The sequence below is a fragment of the Sturnus vulgaris genome, chromosome 4, assembly GCF_052056855.1.
Source record: "Sturnus vulgaris isolate bStuVul1 chromosome 4, bStuVul1.hap1, whole genome shotgun sequence".
Classification (NCBI taxonomy): domain Eukaryota; kingdom Metazoa; phylum Chordata; class Aves; order Passeriformes; family Sturnidae; genus Sturnus; species Sturnus vulgaris.
Genome location: NC_142246.1, coordinates 48113919 through 48135903, shown reverse-complemented (window position 1 = coordinate 48135903; position 21985 = coordinate 48113919). Strand labels below are relative to the sequence as shown.

Here is a 21985-nt window from a genome sequence, read left to right as displayed (position 1 = left end):
ATTTAAAAGATGATGTGCATAAAAATTCCTTGACATAGAGGATTAAGGAACTGACTGGTATGAGAAGGTTTGCTCTGTTAGCAGTATTGCTCTAATACTATGGTTAAGGCTCTGGTTTTGTTCTGTTCTTTTGGTTAGTTTTGTCTTCAGGATGGCTAGGTTTGCATTCATGTATATCAGATGACTTCTTTAATTGTAATCTCTAAAATCAGAGGCAGATGGAAGCAAACCTCAGTGTGAGGGTATGCTAGGATTTGCTAAGCTTTTATAGAACTGCATTTGAATACAATTATTTTGAAATGAGAGGACAGATTTCACACAAGCTTAGTCTCCAGAAACAAATGGGAAAGACTGATAGTGCCATAAAAACTTGATTTCTAGCTCATTGGCCACACAGTAGAAAAACCGCACTTTGAAATTTCTCATGTAAATACACACAAAAAAAAAAGAAACTGCAGTGCAGACCTGAGAAAAACACTAAAATTCTGAAGTTTTATTCCAATTAGAAACGAAACATTTCAAAACTTTACATCTTATTTATGAAACAGTTTGTTTCTACAGAGTTTTTCTCATTACCTTAGACTTCTCAGTGTGGTGGTTACTAAATTCACCAAAATACACCGTTTTTATCCAGAGAAGAATGGTGCACCAGCAGTCAACTCCCTGTCCCCACCCTATCCCACAGGAAGAGTTAGAACAATAGTTTTCCCACTGCTCTCCTTCATTCTAGCCCAAGCCGCCTACTGCTAACACCTCAGAAGTGAAACAATAAGGGGTTTTTAAATCACTTGTAACTGTGGTTAAGTTCAAACTTCATTGAGCATCTCTAATTTCACAGTAGGTTCTGCAACTTGAGTTGCAAATTTACACATTTACCTCCTGAATTATCTATTTTTTCCATGTCAGTGTCAATTTAAAATATGAAATGCTGAAAATCAGCTTCATAACTGACTATGCTGCACTTATTTTGCAAAAATCCTTAAAATTTTTTCCTTATTTCTCGAATCCCATATCTATGCTGATTGTCTAGTTGAAAGTGTTCTGCTGTTCTTTAATTTGTAAAACTTATCCTTTGCTACTACCCTCACCCTTCCTTCCTTCCTTCCTTCCTTCCTTCCTTCCTTCCTTCCTTCCTTCCTTCCTTCCTTCCTTCCTTCCTTCCTTCCTTCCTTCCTTCCTTCCTTCCTTCCTTCCTTCCTTCCTTCCTTCCTTCCTTCCTTCCTTCCTTCCTTCCTTCCTTCCTTCCTTCCTTCCTTCCTTCCTTCCTTCCTTCCTTCCTTCCTTCCTTCCTTCCTTCCTTCCTTCCTCCCTTCCTCCCTTCCTCCCTTCCTCCCTTCCTCCTCCCTTCCTCCTTTCCTCGGGACCTCCACCCACCAGGATGCTCAAGGGCAGCAGGGACTTGGTTCTGCTCTGCTGCTCCTCTCCCAGCAGGTGTCAGTGCCCCTCTGTACCTGCCACCTGCATGGCACCCTGGCTTCTCTTCGGGTTTGCTCTTCTGACCTTTGCCTTGATGTCAGAGACCCTGAAAGACAGGAGGGCTTCTGTCTTTCACCCCAGCAAGATCAGCATCAGGTCAGAATTAAGTTGTGTGAGGGGACACACAGGAGGGATAGGATGCCATCCAGAGGTACTTGGGCAGGCTTGTGCAAACCTCATGAAATTTGACAAGTGCCAGGTCCTGCAGCTGGGTCAGAGCAATCCCAAGCACAAATACAGGCTGGGTGGAGAATGGGCTGAGAGCAGCCCTGTGGAGAAAGGCTTGGGGGTGTTGGATGTTCGTGGAAGAGACCCAGCCATGGGCACTCACAGCCCAGAAGGTAATTTGTGCCTGGGCTGCATCCAAAGCAGTGTGGCCATCAGGGCAAGGGAGGGGATTCTGCCCCTCTGCTCTGCTCTGCTCTGGTGAGAGCCCACCTGCAGTTCTGCATCCAGCTCTGGGGTCCCCAACAGTAAAAGCACATGGACCTGTTGGACCGATCCCAAAGGAGGCCACAAAGATCCTCAGAGGGCTGGAGCAGCTCTCCTCTGCAGACAGACTGAGAGACTTGGGCTTGTTCAGCCTGGAGAAAGTTCCAGTGAGACCTTATAGCAGTCTTCCAGTTCCTACAGGGGGCCTACAGAAAAGCTGGAGAGAGACTTCTTACAGTGGCATGTAGTGATAGAACAAGGGAGAATCACTTTAAACTAACAGAGAATAGGTTTAGATTGGATATTAGGAAAAAAAAATCTTTAATGTGAGGGTGGTGAGGCCCAGAGAAGTTGCCCCATCTCTCGAAGTATTCAAGGCCAGATTTGATGAGGTTTTAAGTAACCTGGTCTAGTTGGAAGGTGTCCCTGGCCATGGTGGGGGGGCACTGGAACTAGGTGATCTTTAAGGTCCCTTTTAGTCCAAGCCATGATCTGTCTGAGGGCTATACTCATTTTCTGTGGAGGGCTATACCTGTTTTCTATTGAAATTTTATGCCTATCTGAAATAATACAAATATTTCAATCCAGAAAAGTTTCTTCTGCTCATTCTGTCCCTCTTGCCTGTGCTGAAAGCCACTATTCTTGGGTAAAATGGGGAATAGGGAAATATGGGTCACACAGGAAACAATTTTTAAAGCAAATCAGGACAAATCTCTGCACCACCATTACCACACATTCTCACAGAGCCTAACTTCTATTCAAGTTCTCCAGGCTCTGTTTAAAGCTTTTGACCAGTCAAGAGCTATGGGAAAGGGTGGAGCATTTGTTTCAATTTTAACTACTCCAGCAGTATTTTCAAGAGCACTGGACAAGCTAGGTTTGAAAACATGCCTCAGAAAGGAAGGTACCACATCCTCTTTGCATCTCCTTTCTCAGATGCTAGCCAGAAAACCATGGTCAACCATGATCACAGTCATCAGATGCTTCTTTTCCACAGTATTCTGGCTGTGGACTGGTCCACTTTATAGTCTGCTTTCATAGCCTCATTTCATTTTATTTTTAAATAATAGGGAAAACATAATCCAGTCATAAATTACTACCCAAAAATCACTTCTGTGCTGAAATTTGGCTCCAATTTCCATGTAGGAAGTTTAAAATGTTAAGATAATTCATTGTTCAAAGTTAAATGTTCTTAATCTGATCCTTTTAAGTACTTCTGATTGCAAATCAGTATTTCAGTATTAGTCAAATTTTCTTCGTTTTGAAAGCTTTGCTATTGTAGATGCTAATTGTGATGGAATTTTGCAAGCCGCAAATACACTTCTCACAGGTTTTCAGATGTCTATTAAGCTTCTCTATCACTCTTTTTAGCCCTTGAAGATATGCCAAAACACAATGTTTAATTATGTCGTTTCCCAATTGCATCCTGCCATATGTTGAATGATGTGCCTTTAAGATTTCTGTACAGAGCAAGTCATAAGAAGTTAAGTATTTCCACACTGCAGAATAATGAGGAATTTTTCTTAGTACACTTCTATTTCCTTACTGATTTTAAAATACTCATGAGATGCTAAAAATCACCTTTTCTTTTTCTTCCAAAAGTCAGACTAGATAGGAAATTGGAAATCTTCTCTTCCAAGACAGAATTGCTCCTATTTACAAATTCCCTAGAAGGTTGTGCTTAAAGTAAAAAACCACCACTCACCTTTCAGAAAGGTGCTCAAAAGGTGATCTCTACAGTGTCCTTAATCTTATCTTTCCTCATTTCCCCTTCCCTCTCTGGCCTCGCCTCAATTAATTTTTAGCATTATCAGGTCTAATTCCACTCTTGGTTGATTTCAGAAGAAGAGAATAAATGTTATTTTTTCAATAAATCAAAGTTATTTCAAACAGTGTATTGGGCTATGTCAACTGCAAACAAAATCCTTCTTGGGACGGTTCCACAGCTCTTGACACTTTGGAGTAATGCAGGATAATATAGCAAAGACTGCAGAGGGTCACAGTATTCTTAGAGTATTCTGAAGTGTTTTAGCCATTCAGCAGGTTGGAGATTACAGAACTCAGTTAAATGCCTACTGCTGTGTACAACCCTTGGAAAAGGGGCAACTTAATGCTACCACCTTGACTCTACCACTCTAATCATGTTCAAGTTATAAAGCAGGACTAGAGGTCCACCTTAAAAATCAGTTACTTGCTGAATGTTCACGGACAAAAAAAACCCCAACAAAAACCCCATACCCAAAACTTTCACAGTATCTTAAATCATGTCTGTTTGCATGTCTCTTCCGTTACTTTCCTCTGAACATCCCACCACACAACCCTCCCACCATTTCATCCTTCTCACTTACATCACCGTAATTACAGCCCTGGCTGATCTCCTTTGTGCTGATCTTGAGATTCTTTCTTTGGTCTTGCCACCTACTCATTTCTGATTCTTCTCAGATAACAGAGTGCTTGTCTCCTTCCCAGACCTCCCACCCTCCTTCTCCCTCTTCCTTACACCATCCGTGTGAGTAAGAAAGCTATTCCCAAACTTATTATCTCCATCCAGCAAAGACTACAATGGCTCTGCTGTGGGCCTGGTAAGATATTATGCTTGTGGGCAAAACATTCTTTGGATTAGGCTTGCAGAGGGCAAGAGTCTTAACCTTCAGAAGTTTACTTTGAAGTCTGGCTGATTCAGGTTCCCTAAATCATTCTATGCAGCTACTTCCAGCAAGAGCACATCTGTACATCTCCAGTTCTGATCATTCACACGTCGGGAGGCTGCCTTCACGTGCAGGTATGGAGCAGCACACTTCCCCTTCCCTGAAGAACATACTACTGTTTTCAGACTCTGAGTTACAAGCTGCCTGAAGACAGAGAGACGGGTATTGCCAAGAGTTTCCGCACTGTTACAAAGCCTAAGAGGACACAGGAAGGCAGAAGTGTAAAGGTCAAAGGGAGAGGAAACTCCCACACTCAGAACATTCGACCTCTAATACTGAAAATGCAGAGAAACTCCAACAAAAGTAGTTCAGCATAGGCAAGACTGTAACGCATCCAAGAAACCAAATATCCCGTTTTTTAGCTGTCACTTGAACCTTAGTTTTATTCCAATCCCAATCAAGTGCTCTGCATCAATTCAGATAAAATTATGGGTATTTTGCCTACTGGTACTGCCTTAAGATCAAAGTGAAAACATTCACAACAGTCATGGACCTAGGCAACTAAGCTGAAATATCAATTATAAAACTCAAGGTTAAAGCAATTTATTTTTCAGTAGGTATAATGCTCTAAGTAATGATATTTTACAGCTACGTTTGTTGAATAGGCTACAGAACCCCAACACTTCAATCCACATCTTAAATCAGCATGACTTAGGCACATTGCAAAGGGCAAGGCTGTCTGCTTGCCTGAAAAACTTGTGCTTGTTAGGAAGAAAAAATGAGCACAGATTTTGCCTTTTCACTTCAGCTTTAAAAAGAACCCCAACAAACAAATCACCAAAGTCTTGTCTTAACCAGGTTTAGACTAACCAGCATAATGGCATAACTTCAGAAGAGGCTTGAATCATGCTGACTGCTGACTGACACACTGCACACAGGAAACTGAAGTTGGCTTTCTCAGGCTGAAAGTCCAAGCAGAGCAGAGAGACAACAGGAGCCTGCTTTGCTGACTACTCTTGAGTGCCACAGGGAACCTGTGGCCAAAGGAGGCAGAGGAAGAGAGGACAGAGCCCATTTCTGATACAGTGTGCAGGTGATTTTGAAAAGTTGTATTATTTTTTGCATGATTCCTGGATTCTTGGGGACTCTCCCAAGAGCAATCTGGGTTAATTAGACAGTTTAGAAGCAACTATTGTTTTAAATTAATGCAATTCCTACTAGAAAACATATCACATGGAAAAAGAGAAGGACCAGCCTTCCAATACAGGCACTGAGAAATTAGAATCTCACTGTGGTACTGTGTGCACTCACAAGCTGACTAGATGGTGTTATTGCACATGTGTAATCACGAGTCATTCCACCCTCAGTGCAGCTATGATATAAAGAAAGAACACACATGCTGGAAATACAGCCACCACAAAAAAACCCAACCTGTACCACACATGAAATAGCACTGTACAGCTGTGGGAGAAATTCTGAAACAACTGAAATACAGTCCCATTTTCCTAGCAGGTGTTTTGTTAGTATACAGATGAATAAATTGTTTTTAAAAGGTGTACCCAGTCAGCCAGAATCTTGTTGATGTCAGCACATAAAATGTGCTCCTAAGCCAGCATCTACCTTGCTCTTGTGAGCTATGACAGCCTGGGAGGGCTTGCACCACTTAATAAACCCATCCTTGGTTTACAGGCAGACTTGCAGTGAGTCAGTGAGGTGTGGTCAATTTGAAAATATTATGGTTAAGCAGTGAAATGGTGAACACCTAATAGATAGCCGGTATAAAAACCATCAATAATCAAGGAAACATTAGCTTTGGGATATGATAGTTCTGCAATTTTTGCTAAATTCATATTATTGCATAAAATTTATAAGAAGGCTTATTTTACAATTCAGTTTCATCAGCAGGAAAGCTTTAGAGATGTTCTTACCATGCTTCAGATGTAGGCAGCTGTCATTCTGGGGCCTGTACCTGTAGAAGATTGTTTTCCTTTAACAAATTTCTGTTACAGAGTTTTTGCACATTCCAAGTAAGTTTGTTTGCTACAGTGTTACATGGAATTTTTTTTGTGTGTGTTTTTTGGTTTTGTTGTTTGGGTTTTTTATGGTTCTTATACCAGCCATTTTTTTTGTTGGGGAAAACAGGGTGTTTCTTTATGTATATTTTAAAGGCAAAGATGAGACTTCACTGATGCTTTTAGCCAACCTACTAGGCAGCTGTTAATGTACAAAGAAACGTAAAATACAGTGAGAAACAATACAAAAGGTCTGTGTAAAGTTTCCAGTGTCCAATAATACCACACAGTATTTGAGACATAGTTAAGTCTGAAGATGATACAACACTGACTGATGAGAAAAGCAAAGTTAAAACAGGACAGTGATTGCAGCAATGCATAAGTTCAGCCAAAGATATTGATGCTGTCAGGACTGCTGCTCAGAAGGGTGTAAGGGAAAGGAGGCACGGGTTGTGTGAATGTTCACAAGCATTCCAAGTGAAATATCTTAAAACATCCATCAGAAGCAAGCGTTAGACAAAAGCTCGTAAAAATTAAACAGCGCAAGCCCTGGTTTCTAAAATATACCTGAGGTGAGTGGCAAGTAAGAGGTGCTCATGGCCTACCTGATGCTGATTCCTGCAGCTTTTCTCTCTTCCTCTTCTTTTTCTTCCCCTGAAAAATAGCAAATTTTATCATACCATTACATGCACGTAACTCTATTTTGTCACTCACCTCACAGCAAAAGTCATCCGGACACTGAAAATGTTAGGAAAAAACACAATTATTTTCAGGGTAGCTTTTCTATCCCACTTCTAACTAGTTCAATGGTAACGAGGTTTGATCTGAGCATCTATGAAGAAATATGCACATCAGTAATACATACATTTATATACACATGGAACTACAATTTCTGGCAGTTTTTCAACTAACACTGGCAGCCACAAGCACCTAAGATAATCAATAATCTGATGACACGTTTGTTGATATCATAATTTATGGCTCTTATAAGAACTCTTCACACATTGAGATACTTACACTGTCATACATGGTAGGAGCAGACAGGGTGTTGAAAGTACCTGGGACGACCATGACTTGTCCCCAGGGTAAAAAACCAGCCAACTAAAACTGTTCTTATAATGCTTGTACCTGAACAAAAGCCAAGTCTGATGTGGCTGTGGCTGGAGAGCACACTCTGCAATAACCAAACAGCAGAGACTGTACAGCAGAGCACCCTTAACATGGCTGAAGTGCAGAACACAAATGAATGCCTGGAGCTGTCTTTTCTGAGAGACCACACTGGCCACAGCATGCCAACCTACACATAGGTAGGCACTCTTGCACCCCCATCTATGGAAATGGCCACGGCTCCTGCTTCACACAGTCTGTCAACTGAAACAAAAGCTCAGCTTAGACCCACAGTTTTAAACCTCAATCATCTTGCATCACCCTAAACATCACTGAAATTCTTCCACGTATCATGTCTTTATTGCCCTGTATAGTCAGTGAAAGCTTTTTGTGTGTGTTTTAAGAAAATATCATATGTATTTATATTTTAAAGAAGCCTCCAGACAGGCTGATGCTCAAGCTTCTGTCCTTATTTATCCCAAGGCTGGCAACAGGGCTGGGCAATGCCTTGTGAGCAAGATTCTCATGTCTATCACACTACTTTGCATGACTGCTTTGGGTATCAGTAATAAAAGTATATGAAAAAGATAGTATTAACAGTTAAATAACAATGTATAACATTTTCTTCAAATTCCTAAAATCCTGAATAACCAGGCAAATCAAATAGAAGAACTAAAGCCAAACAGTACGTCTTTTTTCTTGTGCTGTTTTGTGAAACAGAAGAACCACCCCTAAGCCACCTCCAATCCTCAAAATACTGGAGTAATACCTGTGCTAAATTAACACAATTTCACGTTTTGGAAAAAGCCAAGATGATGTATGTCTGGGAAGGTTTCAGTGATAAACTGTGCTCTCCTATGATCACTGTCTGACCACCACTGCAGAACGTGTGCATTCGTGGAGAGGCAGAGGAGAGGGAGGGCTGCAAGAGGAAGCTAGCAGAGTTCTTCATTGTAACATACAGGACTGGAGTATGTCAGAGCTATACTTCCACACAGGATGCAGGCTGGAAGCACATCAAAGAGATAACTCATACGTGCCACCTCACACACTCCAAATGTCTGTCAAGGCATTTAAGAAACCGCAGGGCCCGCTGCTTGTGCTGTGTGGCACAGGCTGGGGCAGAGCACAGGGTTCTCAAAGCCAACATGACCAACAGGATCATCTTGAAGCCTGATGTCCAGTATGCATGAGCTGACAAGACTCCAAAGTGGAGTGACTTTCCAGCAAGTAAATTTGAGACAAGCAAAATCCCCCTGTTTCCAGGGAGTCTTTCTCTAAGACCCTGTTTGTTCCCATCTATGCTTCAAAACAGCTCAGTTGACATGGTCTTGCTACTGGAAACAAACTCTACCTGTGTACTGTCAGGACAGTTTATTGGCTGTATAAAATAGACAGAAAGAAGCTGCTAGGGCTTTCAGTTGTGTGTGTGCTTACAAAATGGGCATGCATGTCAGCAAGACCAGGATATTTCCTTCAGAGATAATCACATGGTTTCTGTGTCAATGCATTCTGTGCCAGTTTCTACATTTTTTCTATTCAGGTACCTCAATCCTTAATGTCCAAAGACATCACTGAAGTAGAGAAAAACTACTGTCCACCTAATGCAGAAGGAAAATTGAGCCAAATATAGCATGTACGTTTCCTATCCCAATAGATGGTGTCACATCTAATTGAGGGACAGAAAGGAGCTCAGATCTCGGGTTAGGATCAGTCTCTCAGGACTGCAACTTCTGAGTTTGATATCATCACATTTGGCTATAGTGACAGCTCATAGTAGGCACCAGAGTGTAACCATGCAGTGCAAGCTATTTGAGATTTAATTATAAAACAAGAGTAACTGTAAGAAAACTTCTTAACGTATATACATATATATATATATATATATATATATATATGTATAAACAGCAGGCTCTACCAGGAAGGTTACTTTTACAAGATTTGCACAGATGGACCATTCTGAATTAATTTCAGCTAAAGTTCACTCTGCATTGAGACCCTTGGGCTTGCAGTTGTCTTGAAAGCAAGACATCCCTTTTTTCTCTCAGGTCTAAGAAAGATTTCTGGATAATAAGTGATCAAATGATGGAAAATTCACAGCTGTACAGTACAACATGAGCTTCCAGACAGTACTGGCCATTGTCTTAGGAATAAAACTTTCCATGTTATTTTTTCCCCTCAAAAACTGTGAATTTCATAAGAAGCATCTCAACAACAACAAAATCCTGTTTTCTGGGTGCTTGAAGTGAAAACAAATATAAGGTTTATGTTATATATATTATATATATATATATATATATATATATATATATATATATATATATACATATGTTATATATATATGTTCACCATCCCTTCATCCAGAAGTTTCCACAAGATATAAAGAAGAAACAATAATAATTTTAGAAGTTAGAAAAAGAAAGTGAATTTTTAAAAATAACCTTCAAGTGAGTGACTTACATAGTTGTCTCTTGCAGACCAGCCTGGATAAAGCTGCATGTGTAGCTGCCTTTCTTTACGAGCTAGTTCATAATATTTTGCTTGTTCTTCACGGGAGAGAGCATGCCACTGCAAACAAAATAAACACACCTTTAAACCAGGAGCTGACTTATACCTAGGCAACAGATGATTTGAACATTTTAGTGACTTGATTCAGTCTTTTCCCCACTGCAAAAATTGAATTCATTAGCAATTACAAGCACCTGTGTTTATTAATTACTTTCAGGCATTTCTCAGCTCTGCAACTGCCAAGTGCCTTGAGCAAGACAAAAATTATTTATGGAAACAGGGCTCACCAAATAATCTGCTCACAGGACCATGCTCTCCCAACACTACTTAAAAAAAACAACAACAAACAAACAAAAGCAAACCCCAACAAAAAACCAGCAACAAGAACAGTCTTTAGCTCCTAACAGAACTGAGGGGGTTTGTGCTGCTTTTAAAGGGCAGCAATCTCCACTGGACAGAAGCGTCTGCTGTCTTGGTTTCACACAGCAGCTAGACACAAGTTTTCAATGCCAACACAGAAGGCTTTCTGGACACCAGCACCCCTGTTCCAAAATCAACTTCTAAGTATTGAACTTTAAGAGACCTTCTTTCTGATTGAAAAAAGGAAATGGAAACTGCAAAAGTTTCAAAGATAAAGAAATCACAGAACTGCAGTCTTACAAATTACGTGAGTTGACCTTTGTAGCCAAGCAGGAATATATTTCCTGGTTTCATGTACTTAAAAATAAAAACACACCCCCCTCCCCCAAAAAGCAAACCAAAAAACCTCACAACCTGCACACTATGAAAGGTACCAGCTACATTAGTATCTAGTAATTTTGTTCTTGTTGAAACACTTATCATAGACCTGAACCAGAAAGAGTAAAAGCCTTTTATTTAGAATTAAGTTCTACTGCTGCAGCATTAGATGCATCTTCTTGTTTGACAACATCCATGGGGAAGTAAGGGGAGAAGAAGTTATTAAAAAGATCCAAAAAACAGACAAACAATCATAAAGACACTCATACAAGACTAACATACAGAACTAAGATTTCAGATCTGATCACATTTGTATGATTTAATATGTTGTCTGGTTACACATCAGAGGATGTGAACTAAAGCTCTTGTCTGCCTTGACTTGGCAAGTTGGATGTGCAATTGAGACCACAGCAGTTCAGCCTGTCTGCAACTCTTAAACTCCACATGCACAACCAAAAACTGGAAGGTAGTGAACAAACACAATGCTGTGGCATTGGGGAGCCCAGCAGCATGCAAAATGTCAGCTGGTGAGAACAGAGGTGGTTCCTTCTCTGGGATAGTACGGGCTAAATAGAGACCAGGATGACTGAACACAAAACAATGGAAAAGAATTAATGTCCAAGCAATTGCATTGGATAACTCATGCCTCGTTTGCACCACAGGAAAAGTGGGATTTGAGGTACTTTCATGGAGAACAGTAACTTGAAAGCTGCAGAGAAAGCACAAAAAGGAGCCCTGAGGCTGATTCCTTACCAAAACAGAGATAAGTAAGCTACTGCCCTTGTTCAGGCCAAGAAAACAAGCCTGTTACACTAAGCAACTAAGATCAATCATCTTAAGGATAATCATGTACGGGTAGTTCACAGATCACAGAGTACTGTGAGTTGAAAGGGACTCTCAAGATCATCAAGTCCAACTCTTAAGCAAATGGCCTATACATGATCCTAGAGACTTGCATAAAAGCATGGAAAAGGCAAGTACCAAGACTTCCTTTAAGGGGAGGTAACAAGAACAACAGAAAGCAGAAGACTGCATGAACTGGGACAAGTACCAATAGATTTCTGCTCTGTTTGGAGGGAGATGTCTTCCGACTGTAATATAAAATGAGCACTTAAGGTCATGTACTGATTTCCCACTTAAAAGTACAGGGTTTTCAGAGAGCCACAGTGCCTCTCAGTACTGCCTTGGTCAGCGATCAAAAGGAGGTGTTCACTGGGAATTTGAATAATCCCTACTCAAAATCAGATTGATACATAAGTCACCCCTTTTCTCACTTCTGGGAGTCAATTGCAAAATGGGCATTTACCTCTTCTGCCTTTCCTTGGAAGAATAACACTGGCAGAGAACACAAAGGCTGTGAGTTGGCCTGCATAGATTTTTTTCTGAGCATGGAAAGCACAGAGCACAGCTACAATGCCACAGAAGCATACAGCTCTCAGCAAGGCTCTGGTACATGTACTGGGATCCTCAGAACTAGGCTGATGACTACAGAGACATTCAAAACTTGGCTGGGAAGGTTCCTGAGCAACCTGATGTAACCGGACCTGCTTTGTGCAGATATTGGACTACATGACCTCTATGGGTCCCTCCCAACCTACATGACTACAACTGGACCACATTATATTCACTTCTGAATTTCATCTCCAGTGGTATCCAGTGTTCATCTCTGAATGATCCCTTCCTGCCCTGATGGACACCGGCCTAAAGGAGGACGCAGAATGTGATTAGAATGATCTTTCTATGTGTAACCGAGAGTATTTTGTGTCTGAGATGCTGACACCATAACATGAATGGAACAGACACCAATTTGATGATGTTGCTAAAGCTGAAAAAAGAAAATCAAGATACTGCTTTTATTTTTGTTGCATGTTTTATCTTCTATAGCTAATTTCGTAGTTGCACATCAGTTATCACCTCAAGCAGAAAGTCAGCCTTCACACCCAGCTAAAGGGAAACACAAATTAGCAGCACACGTGAGTGATCACAAACCTTCCTGTACATACCCTTCTGCCAAGGATCTGGTTGATAGCTGCGCTTTCTTTCAGAGTACACTCTGCTACAACGTTTGCTCTCATTTCTTTCATGTACAACATGAAAGCATTCAGAGGTTTCTTAATATGAGGTCTTTTTGGCTCTTGTTCTTTTCTCTGTTCATGCTGAGGCTTCCTAAAACGTAGTTGGGAAAGGGAAAGAAAAGGAAAAAAAAGCATTAATTTGCCTTCAACCTAAAAAGATTCAATGGAAAATTACTAACTTGTGGTTACAGTAGCACTTAAGTAGTAAGAATGAGAATTTCAGTGGTCATGTCCCATCCACTTTCACATCTTTTAGTTTAATACTCAGGGAGGATGTCAGGTTGACATTCTCTAGCAAGTAACACTTAATCTGTGAATCTGCTCCAAACTTGTCCCAATTCTCTTTCTGAAAGGCTATCCAAGGTACCCTAAAAGACTGCAACCGGCAGGAGAATAGCTTCTGGTCCCCTTCTTTCCTAGATCTTTCACCTTTGAGTAGTAAACAATGAGACTGCTTTTTACTAGTGAGTTTTGCAGATAAGAACTTTCCAGCAGAAGTTCCTGAGTTCACACTCAAGCACCAGTCACAACTAGACAGGTCCATGATTATGACTGAATCAAGATGGCTGTTGCCAACAGCTTAAAAGTGCTGGACTGGAATGGAAAATGGCTTCTCACTACTCTTACCAAACAGTAGCCCACAGCCCATGCTTTGGTTATAGGAGAAGAGTTAAAATATAAAGAGGTCATGAAAGGCACTTTTTTTTAAACATACTTGACTCTTCTTCAGACGGAGTTAGTTCTCAAGCATTTATTCATTAAAGGCTAGAGCAGAAAGGCAGACTCACACATGCATTAGCTCACTGTCGTTGTGCAGATGTTCTTGTTTTACTTGAGGTGTTACAATAGCTGGGTGAGGGATTCCAGTTGTGTGAGGGCCTGGAGGACCAGGAATCATGTGATGCGAAAACCTAAAAGAGAAAACAAAGCAAGGTCTGTAACCCCACTGAAGGCAGGCATCAAACATGTATGACAGCAGCAGGACACTCCAAGAATGCAAATACTATGGAGCTTGCAATGAAAACAACTCTTAAAGAGCACACGAAAAATATTTGGCTAAGATTTGTGCATTGTAGCCCAATTATTCAAGAAAAGCAAACAAATCAGCCAACATTTTGGTTGTAGAGAACTTGTTTTATTACCTTTCAGGAAAACACTTTTAGCAATGCACATGAGAAATAATTAATGTTTGTACTGTTGCACTGTCTAGCAATAAAAATACACATTTCTTAACCAAAAAAATATATTTCCACACCAAGATATAAACATCCTTGAAATATCCACCACCAGCCAATGCAAAGGAGGAAACTGCCATGCAGAAACAAATAAAATGAAAGTAGAGTCTTTTCAAGAAGTCCCTGATGGCTCTCTTTACTTTTCAAGGTACTTAAGGTAAAAGATTTTAACATCATTTCATCTGAACGCACTATTCTTACCTCAAATGCTTAAAATATGCTTTGAAAATCCTACATCCTGGATGAAGGATGGGAGCAGGGAGAGATTTTTGTCCTAATTAAAGCTTCCTTTCATTTGTACAAGAAAGAAAATGGAAAATAAAATCAAAACACCACTAACTGAATAATCCTACCTTACTAACCCAGGTCATTCTCAAGGACAGCTGAAACAGATCTTGAAGGTGCTGAGCATTGCAAACTCTCGCACAGCAGAAAACCTGCATGCTGTATTTTAAACTGGTGGAAAGTACTGTTAACATCAAAAGCAAGCTCATGCTCCAAAATTTTGCTGAATGAGTGATGGCTAAGGAAGGGCATCCAGTCTCTCCTTTCACCATTCCCTAGTCCCCTTGTTGCCCTTTTCCTTCATGTGATCAAGATAAAGGAAACACAAAGCCCTGTAACCAAATCAAGTGATTTTACCATGGAGAAAGAATGGGTTTTCTTCCCAATTACCCCGAGAGTCACATGCTTATCATTCTCCTGTAAAGAAGTGAAGAGACAGTGATAACCCAAAGGAGCCCACACACAAAGAGGTAAGAGCACCTACCACTTATCAAGTGGCCTGCCTTAAATCCCTGTGCAAGAGGATGTCTCTTCTACAGATCACAGAAAAAAACCCAAGAATTGTATATTGCAACCTCTTGTACACCAAGCACAGGATGCAGAAGCTGTCTTTAGAATGCAAAAGCAGAGCATAGGAGGTCTGGAGTGTGTCATGGCCAGGTCTCAATTAGCATTGCTTGCTTGCACTTAGACGTAAAGACACAATGCCTGAGTCACACACCAGTACAAATACTGTATGCATCCCCTGCCATTAGTGGCTTTGGGCTATGAAATACCTACTTGTGAGCAAGTTTCCATACAAAGCATTACCTATGTGATTCAAGACTAATTGGAACTAGAGAACACAGACTAGAGTGACAATCCACGTGGTTGCATACTGACATGAGCAAAACCCAAGGATGCTATGCACAACACTACGTGTTGCATCTAGAAATGAACAAATGACTCATTTCAGATGAAACAGCTCAATTAATTGTTGACAATTCACTGGGTGCTCCTCATTGCAATGCTTCAGAGACTGACAAGAAAATGCTGAATGAGACCAGTGTGGGATCCAGGCAAACTGAATGTACACACAAAAGTTAAATAAAAATGAATGCATAAGGGTTTAGCTGACTGAAAAGCAAGCAAAGGCAGACCAAGATGCAAGCGGAAGAGCAACTTGCCCTCTAATGCCAGCAGTTACTCCCCAGTCAGTCATTCACCTCCTACACCTACCTGGACATGGAAGGGTCGACTGAGAGTGAGGATGGGTAGGGCTGCCTGAATCCACTCGAGATGGGATATACAGGCTGACCTTGCCTGAGGTCACAGAAGAAAGGAACCCATCAATCATATGATATGGTATTCAGTGGTTACACTAGAGTTACAAGCTCTTGATGGGAACTCAGTACTAGTCACAAATAAATGGTAAGAGCAAACACTTTCAAGAGTTCTGCTAATTAAACTAACAAATACTTAAATGCTATGAACTTTCTCCCTTACTATTGAAAGATTCCCAATCTTAAGTTTCCAGGCTTCCTCCTCAAAGGTGCACACACACACATGCACACTCCTCTATCTCCATCCCTCTCTCACCTACTTTTAGAAGCACTGGAGTCGGATTCGTTAAACAAGCTCTTAGGAAAAAAGCATCTTATTCCAAGTAGTTCTACTGTAGATCAGAGCGAGCACACCAGATGATGAATTATTAAGCTAAAAAGCTTTTTGAACAGTTTTATTAAATCTTTGAAAACTTAAGACTCCCTCCATTATTATATGCTATAGTGAGGTACAAGTGGACAGCTTTGCTAAGTAGAAATTTATTTGATAAAAAAACCCCAGCCCAACCACATAAAAGCCCACAGTGACACAAGTCTATCTTACTACTTAGAGATCAAACTTTGCAGTGCAGTAAGAGAAGCTTGTGTGAAGTTTTTGCCTCCTTTGCACTCCCATGTATACAGAATATTTTGCCACTAGTCCATCATTTGAGGTCTTTAATTTTGATCATCATCACTACATTTTGATCACTTTCAGTCCACGATGGTACAGTCACGACTACAGTGAACACCCTGAAGTTGCACACGATGGTAAAGTGAGCAAACAGCAGTTCAGCCCAAACACCTCTACCAGCCAGAGGGGCACCACACACATTAATCCTATTCAAATATTGATTGATAACTGGTCGATTAGCTCTCAGATGAGAAAAAATGGAACCTGGCCTTTGTAAGGTTCAGGACATAGATTTCACTCTTGGAGCCTATTACTGGAAATGAGCAGCGTTCAAAGGGAAGAGGAAATGAAAAAAAAAATTAAGAAAGTCCCAGCAGTGCTACCTCAGCAGGGAGCCGTAGCATAAGGGACAGCTGAGTATGTCCTGCTGTTGGTGAGTGCTGCTGAACACATCCCTGAGCCTTTTAAGGTTGAATCTTGTCCTTCTCTTTTTTGTCTTTTCTCTCTTCCCTCCCCCCAGTTTCTGCACCGAGAAACCATTCAGAAGAAATGATTGACCACATCTGGAAAACGAATGCTAGCAACTGCATGGTGGCAGTGGAAGCGAGGAGTCAGCTAAGCAGCAAAATGGGGAAGAGGGGGGTAAAAAAGATTTTAAAAATATAGTCAGATACTTCCATATTTTAGTTTGATATCTACTAATTATTTGCTCCCAAAAGGCACGTGACCTTTCCTGAAAGATATGCCAGCAATACAGCATTTCACCATCTTCTGCTCTCTACTTTCTCTGCCTGTTGTCATCTGGATCATGTTTCCCTCCCATGGAGACATTAAAAACCAAAGAAATCTGCATCCCTCATTGCGTGGGCATAGACTAGTCACAATACAGATTTTAAAGCACTGGAATTGTGGCTGAGTTGCCTTATTCCCTGCTCCAAGATAACTGAAGGCAAGTACATATCTACCCCAAACAGACATGAAGCACCCTGCCAAACCTTTTACTCCAAAAATACCACATTTCCTCCAAAAGGAAAATGACACCCCGAGTGGCAGCAAGAGATCATAAGAGTGCTAGTATGAGCAAGAGCAGCAAGATCTCCCAGTGGCAGAGGCTTCTCTCCATACAGAAACTGTAAAAAGCAGCAGACTACAGAAGTTTGTTCTCTATTTGGGGCAGTTTCAAGATTTCCCTCCCCACACACACTTCAAAGTTCTTTCTTACCTCCCCTCTATTCAGCAATTGCAATTTTGTTTATTAAAATTTATATTAAATTACTTGAGAACTGTTTTCTCCTATCTTTCCAAAAGCTAAGAGCCACAAATCTGTGCCATAAGAAACATACAGACTTCAAAGTGAAATCTACACACTTCAATTTCTATATGTGCTCAAAAAACGGATTCATTTAATTTCAAAGATCGACATTTTTTCATATTTAACTAAAATATAGTAGCAATTTCTTACTGAAATTACATTATTATTATTTTGTAAATGCCGTGATTGATTCAATAATAGTGAATGGTGTGAACATGCACCTGTCTGAAAAGAAGCTAAAAAATCTTACCAGCCAAGAGGTGGTGTTATTTGTCCAACACCCCCTGGAGACAAGGGATAGAAGGTAGGGAGATCAGGAGCTGGAGGATGCCTGGACATGCCTGTTAAAAAGCACAGAAGAATGAGTGAGTTTCCCCTCAAAATACTTCTTATATGACCTACAGTTCCCAGCTAATACTGCAATGGAACCAATGCTGTGGATAAGGAATAACCACCTTCTTGATTAGTGTTAAAAGCAAAAGGCTCCACAGGTCACCTTTAAAAATACTGCACACTGCAGTTCGAAGGGAGAAACAGGAAAAAACAACATGGAAGGAGGAAAAAAATGTATGGGTAAGGACCTGTGCAAGTTTCAATCTCCTGTGAAGTGCAATAGGTGCTACTGTCCTCTCAAGGGTCTCACCAAACCTGGCAGGATCCTGAGGACCACTTCTAACACATCATGAAACAAGGGGAAAATAAAGCATTGTCAAAGAGGAAGCACAGAAGAGCTATTAGATTAGGTAGATTGCTACTTTTATATTTTCACGGGCTCCCTTATGGATTCACAGATTTTGGAAACTTGCTACCACAGAGGATCAGTGGTTAATTAAGAATCATTTTCAGGCCTGTAATGGTCACACTTGATATGATTCATTTGGCTTCCAATTGTCACTCCAGTTCCAACTAAGCTCTTCATCAAGTTGACTCCTGTGGGCTCCAAGGTCAATCTGTTTTGCAATGGCAGTATTTCATGGAAAAATAAGAGTCCCATCAGGAATGATCCATCAGCTCACATTCCCCAGAACAGAGTCCTACAACTGCAAGAATCACCTCAAGATTAAAGCTAATCCTCATCCCAAAAGGGTCTGTGGTCTCCATTCTTCACCTAAACCTTGTGCTCCCAGGAGACAAGGAATTACAGTTGCAGAGGCCACAAAGACATTGATTTATTTAAATGTGTTTGGGGAAGAGGGGGTGAAGCAGAAGGAATTGTTAAGTCTACTTCACATGTTAAATCAGCTGCTTTAAAAGTGTATTAAATATTTATGTAGTGACACTCCAAAGGTCCAAGATTGAGGGTGTGCTACCTTGAGACTTAGTTTATAAACTGATGTTACTGATTTATTCCCCTGCAGTTTGTATTTTAATCTTCTGAATTTAATTACAAGATTTGAAGAATATTTGTCAGGACCATGTACAGGAAAGCATGAAAAATAATACCAGTGGTGTCACTGTCTCAAAAAACCTGAATTTTCGGACTTGGAACCACAACCTAAGTGAGGATCGAATTTCTGGCCAGTTGTCTTTTCAAAGGTGTAAAACAGCTGGTAGCTGACAGAGAAGGAAACACTTTACATATCCAAGGACTTTTACATGAGAGGGAACACTCTTTCCGAATGGTTAAAAAAAAAGAAAACCAAACAGGGTGTAAAAGAGGCCCAGCGTCTCATCTCTCACATCTCTGATGATGACTGATGCTCCTGGAAGTGATGACATGATGTTGTTCCAGCCAGACCAAGTTCTGCACCAGGAGCTGGGTCACTCCTTCCCCAGGATCTTCAGTTCTGACTCACGGAGACAACACTGCTCTCTTAACTAAGGCACAGTTGTAATGCTAATCCAAAACTCCTGGCCTTTTATGGAGGGCTACCAGCACCTAGCGCCTGCAGGAGCACACAGAGCTACCATATGGCCAGTGCCCTCCAAAGCAAGTTCCCTTGAGAGGTATAAGAAAAAAAGTTAAATTTAAAATTAAAAAAACAAAGAAATAACTGCCTTTAGGAAAGCAGTGCTGTGTGTCCATCCCAAAGTGCCTTGGGTGCAAGAGGCAGTGCTGAGGGCAAGCTGCTGCAGACGCCCTTGTTGGAGGATTTTGGTGGGAGGAGGGCACCCTGGCATCAAGGCTAGGGCGCCAGGGCAGTGCCTTGTTCCAGACCCACAGTGGGAGGCAAGGACAGAAACAATGGTTGGAGGCATTTGGCAGAGGACCTGAGGAAAAAAAAAATCCTCTCTTTGCAGCAACTGCATGGGCTACTTCACTGTGGCTGTTCCACATGCCAGTGGCGCCGAAACAGGGAGTATGGACAGAAAGACCACACACATCAAGGGGACCATCCCAGACAAAACCAGTAGTCTCCAGCCTACATTATCCATCCCCATCTTTGCCCGACACTGAGCAAAGTGATCAAGAGCCTGCTTAGGAACACCGGAGGGCAATGAGCTTTGTGCCTCCTGGCAGAGCCCCTCAGCAGGCTTGCACTCAGGGATGGGGACATGACTGGTGGGATGCTGGACAGGAGAGAGGGTAGAGAAAAAGCAGAAGAGAGGATGTGCAGCAGAAACAAAAAACCAACAACCCAGATGTTGTTCAGTTGGGGTCTGCTGTACAGGAATACAAAAATAAACTGGGGTAAAGTCAAAAAATAGGGCACGAAAGGGCAAACTCAGCATGCAGTAAGCAAAAACCCCTTAAGCTCACAAACTGCAGCAGTGGGTTGTGCCCCAGCTGTCACAGACAGCTTCAGCAAGAGGTGGAAATCCCATTCTCTTAACGCGTGGCACCCCTGGGATTTCAGGGAATGAGTGTGAATATTCTTCTCCTGAGCACTGATGCAAAGGAGGAAGACAAATGAGGACAGGAGGTCTCCATTTGCTTCTTCCAAGTCTGAAAAAGATATTATACACATATTTACAGGCCAGGCTTTCCAGGCAGAGTGCTTTTTGTATTGCTCCTCCCTGGAAAAAAACAAAACCTAACCAACAAACAGCAAAAACCACACAGACCCACCAGGCCATAGCATTTCTGGATATAGCCCATGTTATTATCTCCATAGCACAGCCAAAATGAAACCTAAGCATTTAGAGAAAGACAGGAAAAAAAAGCCTCTCTCCATGAACAATGATGACCAAAAGCCTCTTCAGATAAATGGGACAACTTGCATATGGATGTGTGCCCAGGCAAGGCAGAGTTTCAGGATTTTGTCAACTGAGTGTCACAGCACGTAGTGGGACATGCAAGCGCAGAGAGAGGCACCCTCCAGGACCAGTTGTGGCACTGACAGACTTCCTGCCCATGCAGAGATATCCAGACTACAGTGAATGACTTTGTAAAGCCTCTGCTTTCTCTCCTTCCCTCCTCACCATCAGCTCTTCCATGCAGGCTTCTTCTGCTCAGATGCTGACCCAAACCCTGGCTCAGACCTGTGACCGCCATGGCCAGTCCTCCCCTTGCACCTCCCCAACATCCATTACATCCCTCCCCAGCTCTTGCAACACACTGCAAGCAAGCACACCCTTCCTGGAACCCCTTATGTTCTCCTGGGTACTGGGCAGAAGCTCTTGGTATAGGCTGGGCTCGACACCATGGAAACTGTCTGTTCTTCCCTGAGGGCCTGCAGACTGACCCGGGGCAGGGCTGGTCTGACATTCCCAGATGTGGATGTAGGAGGCTTTTGTGTAAGCCTTAAGAGGTCCTCTGCAGACTGATGTGCAGAGAAAACCGACATGCATGACTTGGACATCTAAAAAGATGCTTTCTGCAGAAGGCAGCCAGCACAAGAAGGTTAAAAAACGTCAGATTTGTAAAGCTCAAAACTATTTTTATGGGCAATGCTTTGATTATGCAACTGACATATAGAAGAATATGGACAGCCAGAATATGAAGACATAAAATAAAGTGAAAGAAAAAGTTTCAGTAGCACCACTACTGAAGCACTTGTCTCCTGTTTTTGGAAAGGTAAGGGATGGTTGCCCTTTCTGTATTTGCATGCTGCAAGTCTTGGGCACCACAGGAGATAGTGAAGACTGGCTGCTATTTAGTGAGATTTTGAAAGACTTTGATGAGAAAAGCAAGCTCAAATGATCACATTAGAAAGAGCATAAAAATGTAAGCAGCCAAGTTATATATCAGCATCACAGGAGAATTAGATCTCTGAAAGCAGGCATATGCAACCTGGAAGCCTCCCTCTAAAATATTACAAATTGGTAATATTGGCTGTGT

General features: G+C 41.5%; 1 protein-coding gene and 1 long non-coding RNA gene across 5 annotated transcripts in view; one reads left to right on the top strand and one right to left on the bottom strand.

Moving 5' to 3' along the window:
- LEF1 (lymphoid enhancer binding factor 1) overlaps positions 1 to 21985 on the bottom strand; it is a 70277-nt gene that overhangs the window by 6717 nt on the left and 41575 nt on the right. The window contains exons 6-12 of one of the 4 annotated variants that reach the window (XM_088163853.1): positions 18014 to 18104; positions 15735 to 15818; positions 13785 to 13907; positions 12925 to 13087; positions 10136 to 10243; positions 7174 to 7222; positions 6485 to 6525 (exon numbers count right to left, since the gene is read on the bottom strand). In XM_088163853.1, the coding sequence (XP_088019979.1) occupies positions 6491 to 6525; positions 7174 to 7222; positions 10136 to 10243; positions 12925 to 13087; positions 13785 to 13907; positions 15735 to 15818; positions 18014 to 18104 (653 nt within the window). In that variant the 3' untranslated portion in view covers positions 6485 to 6490. The remainder of the gene's footprint in view (positions 1 to 6484; positions 6526 to 7173; positions 7223 to 10135; positions 10244 to 12924; positions 13088 to 13784; positions 13908 to 15734; positions 15819 to 18013; positions 18105 to 21985) is intronic. The other 3 variants (XM_014878317.2, XM_088163854.1, XM_014878320.2) reach the window with 3 other exon arrangements.
- On the top strand, positions 1166 to 17726 carry LOC148224003 (uncharacterized). The gene is made up of 2 exons (XR_015803297.1): positions 1166 to 4690; positions 16972 to 17726. It is a non-coding gene; the product is annotated as an uncharacterized LOC148224003 (long non-coding RNA).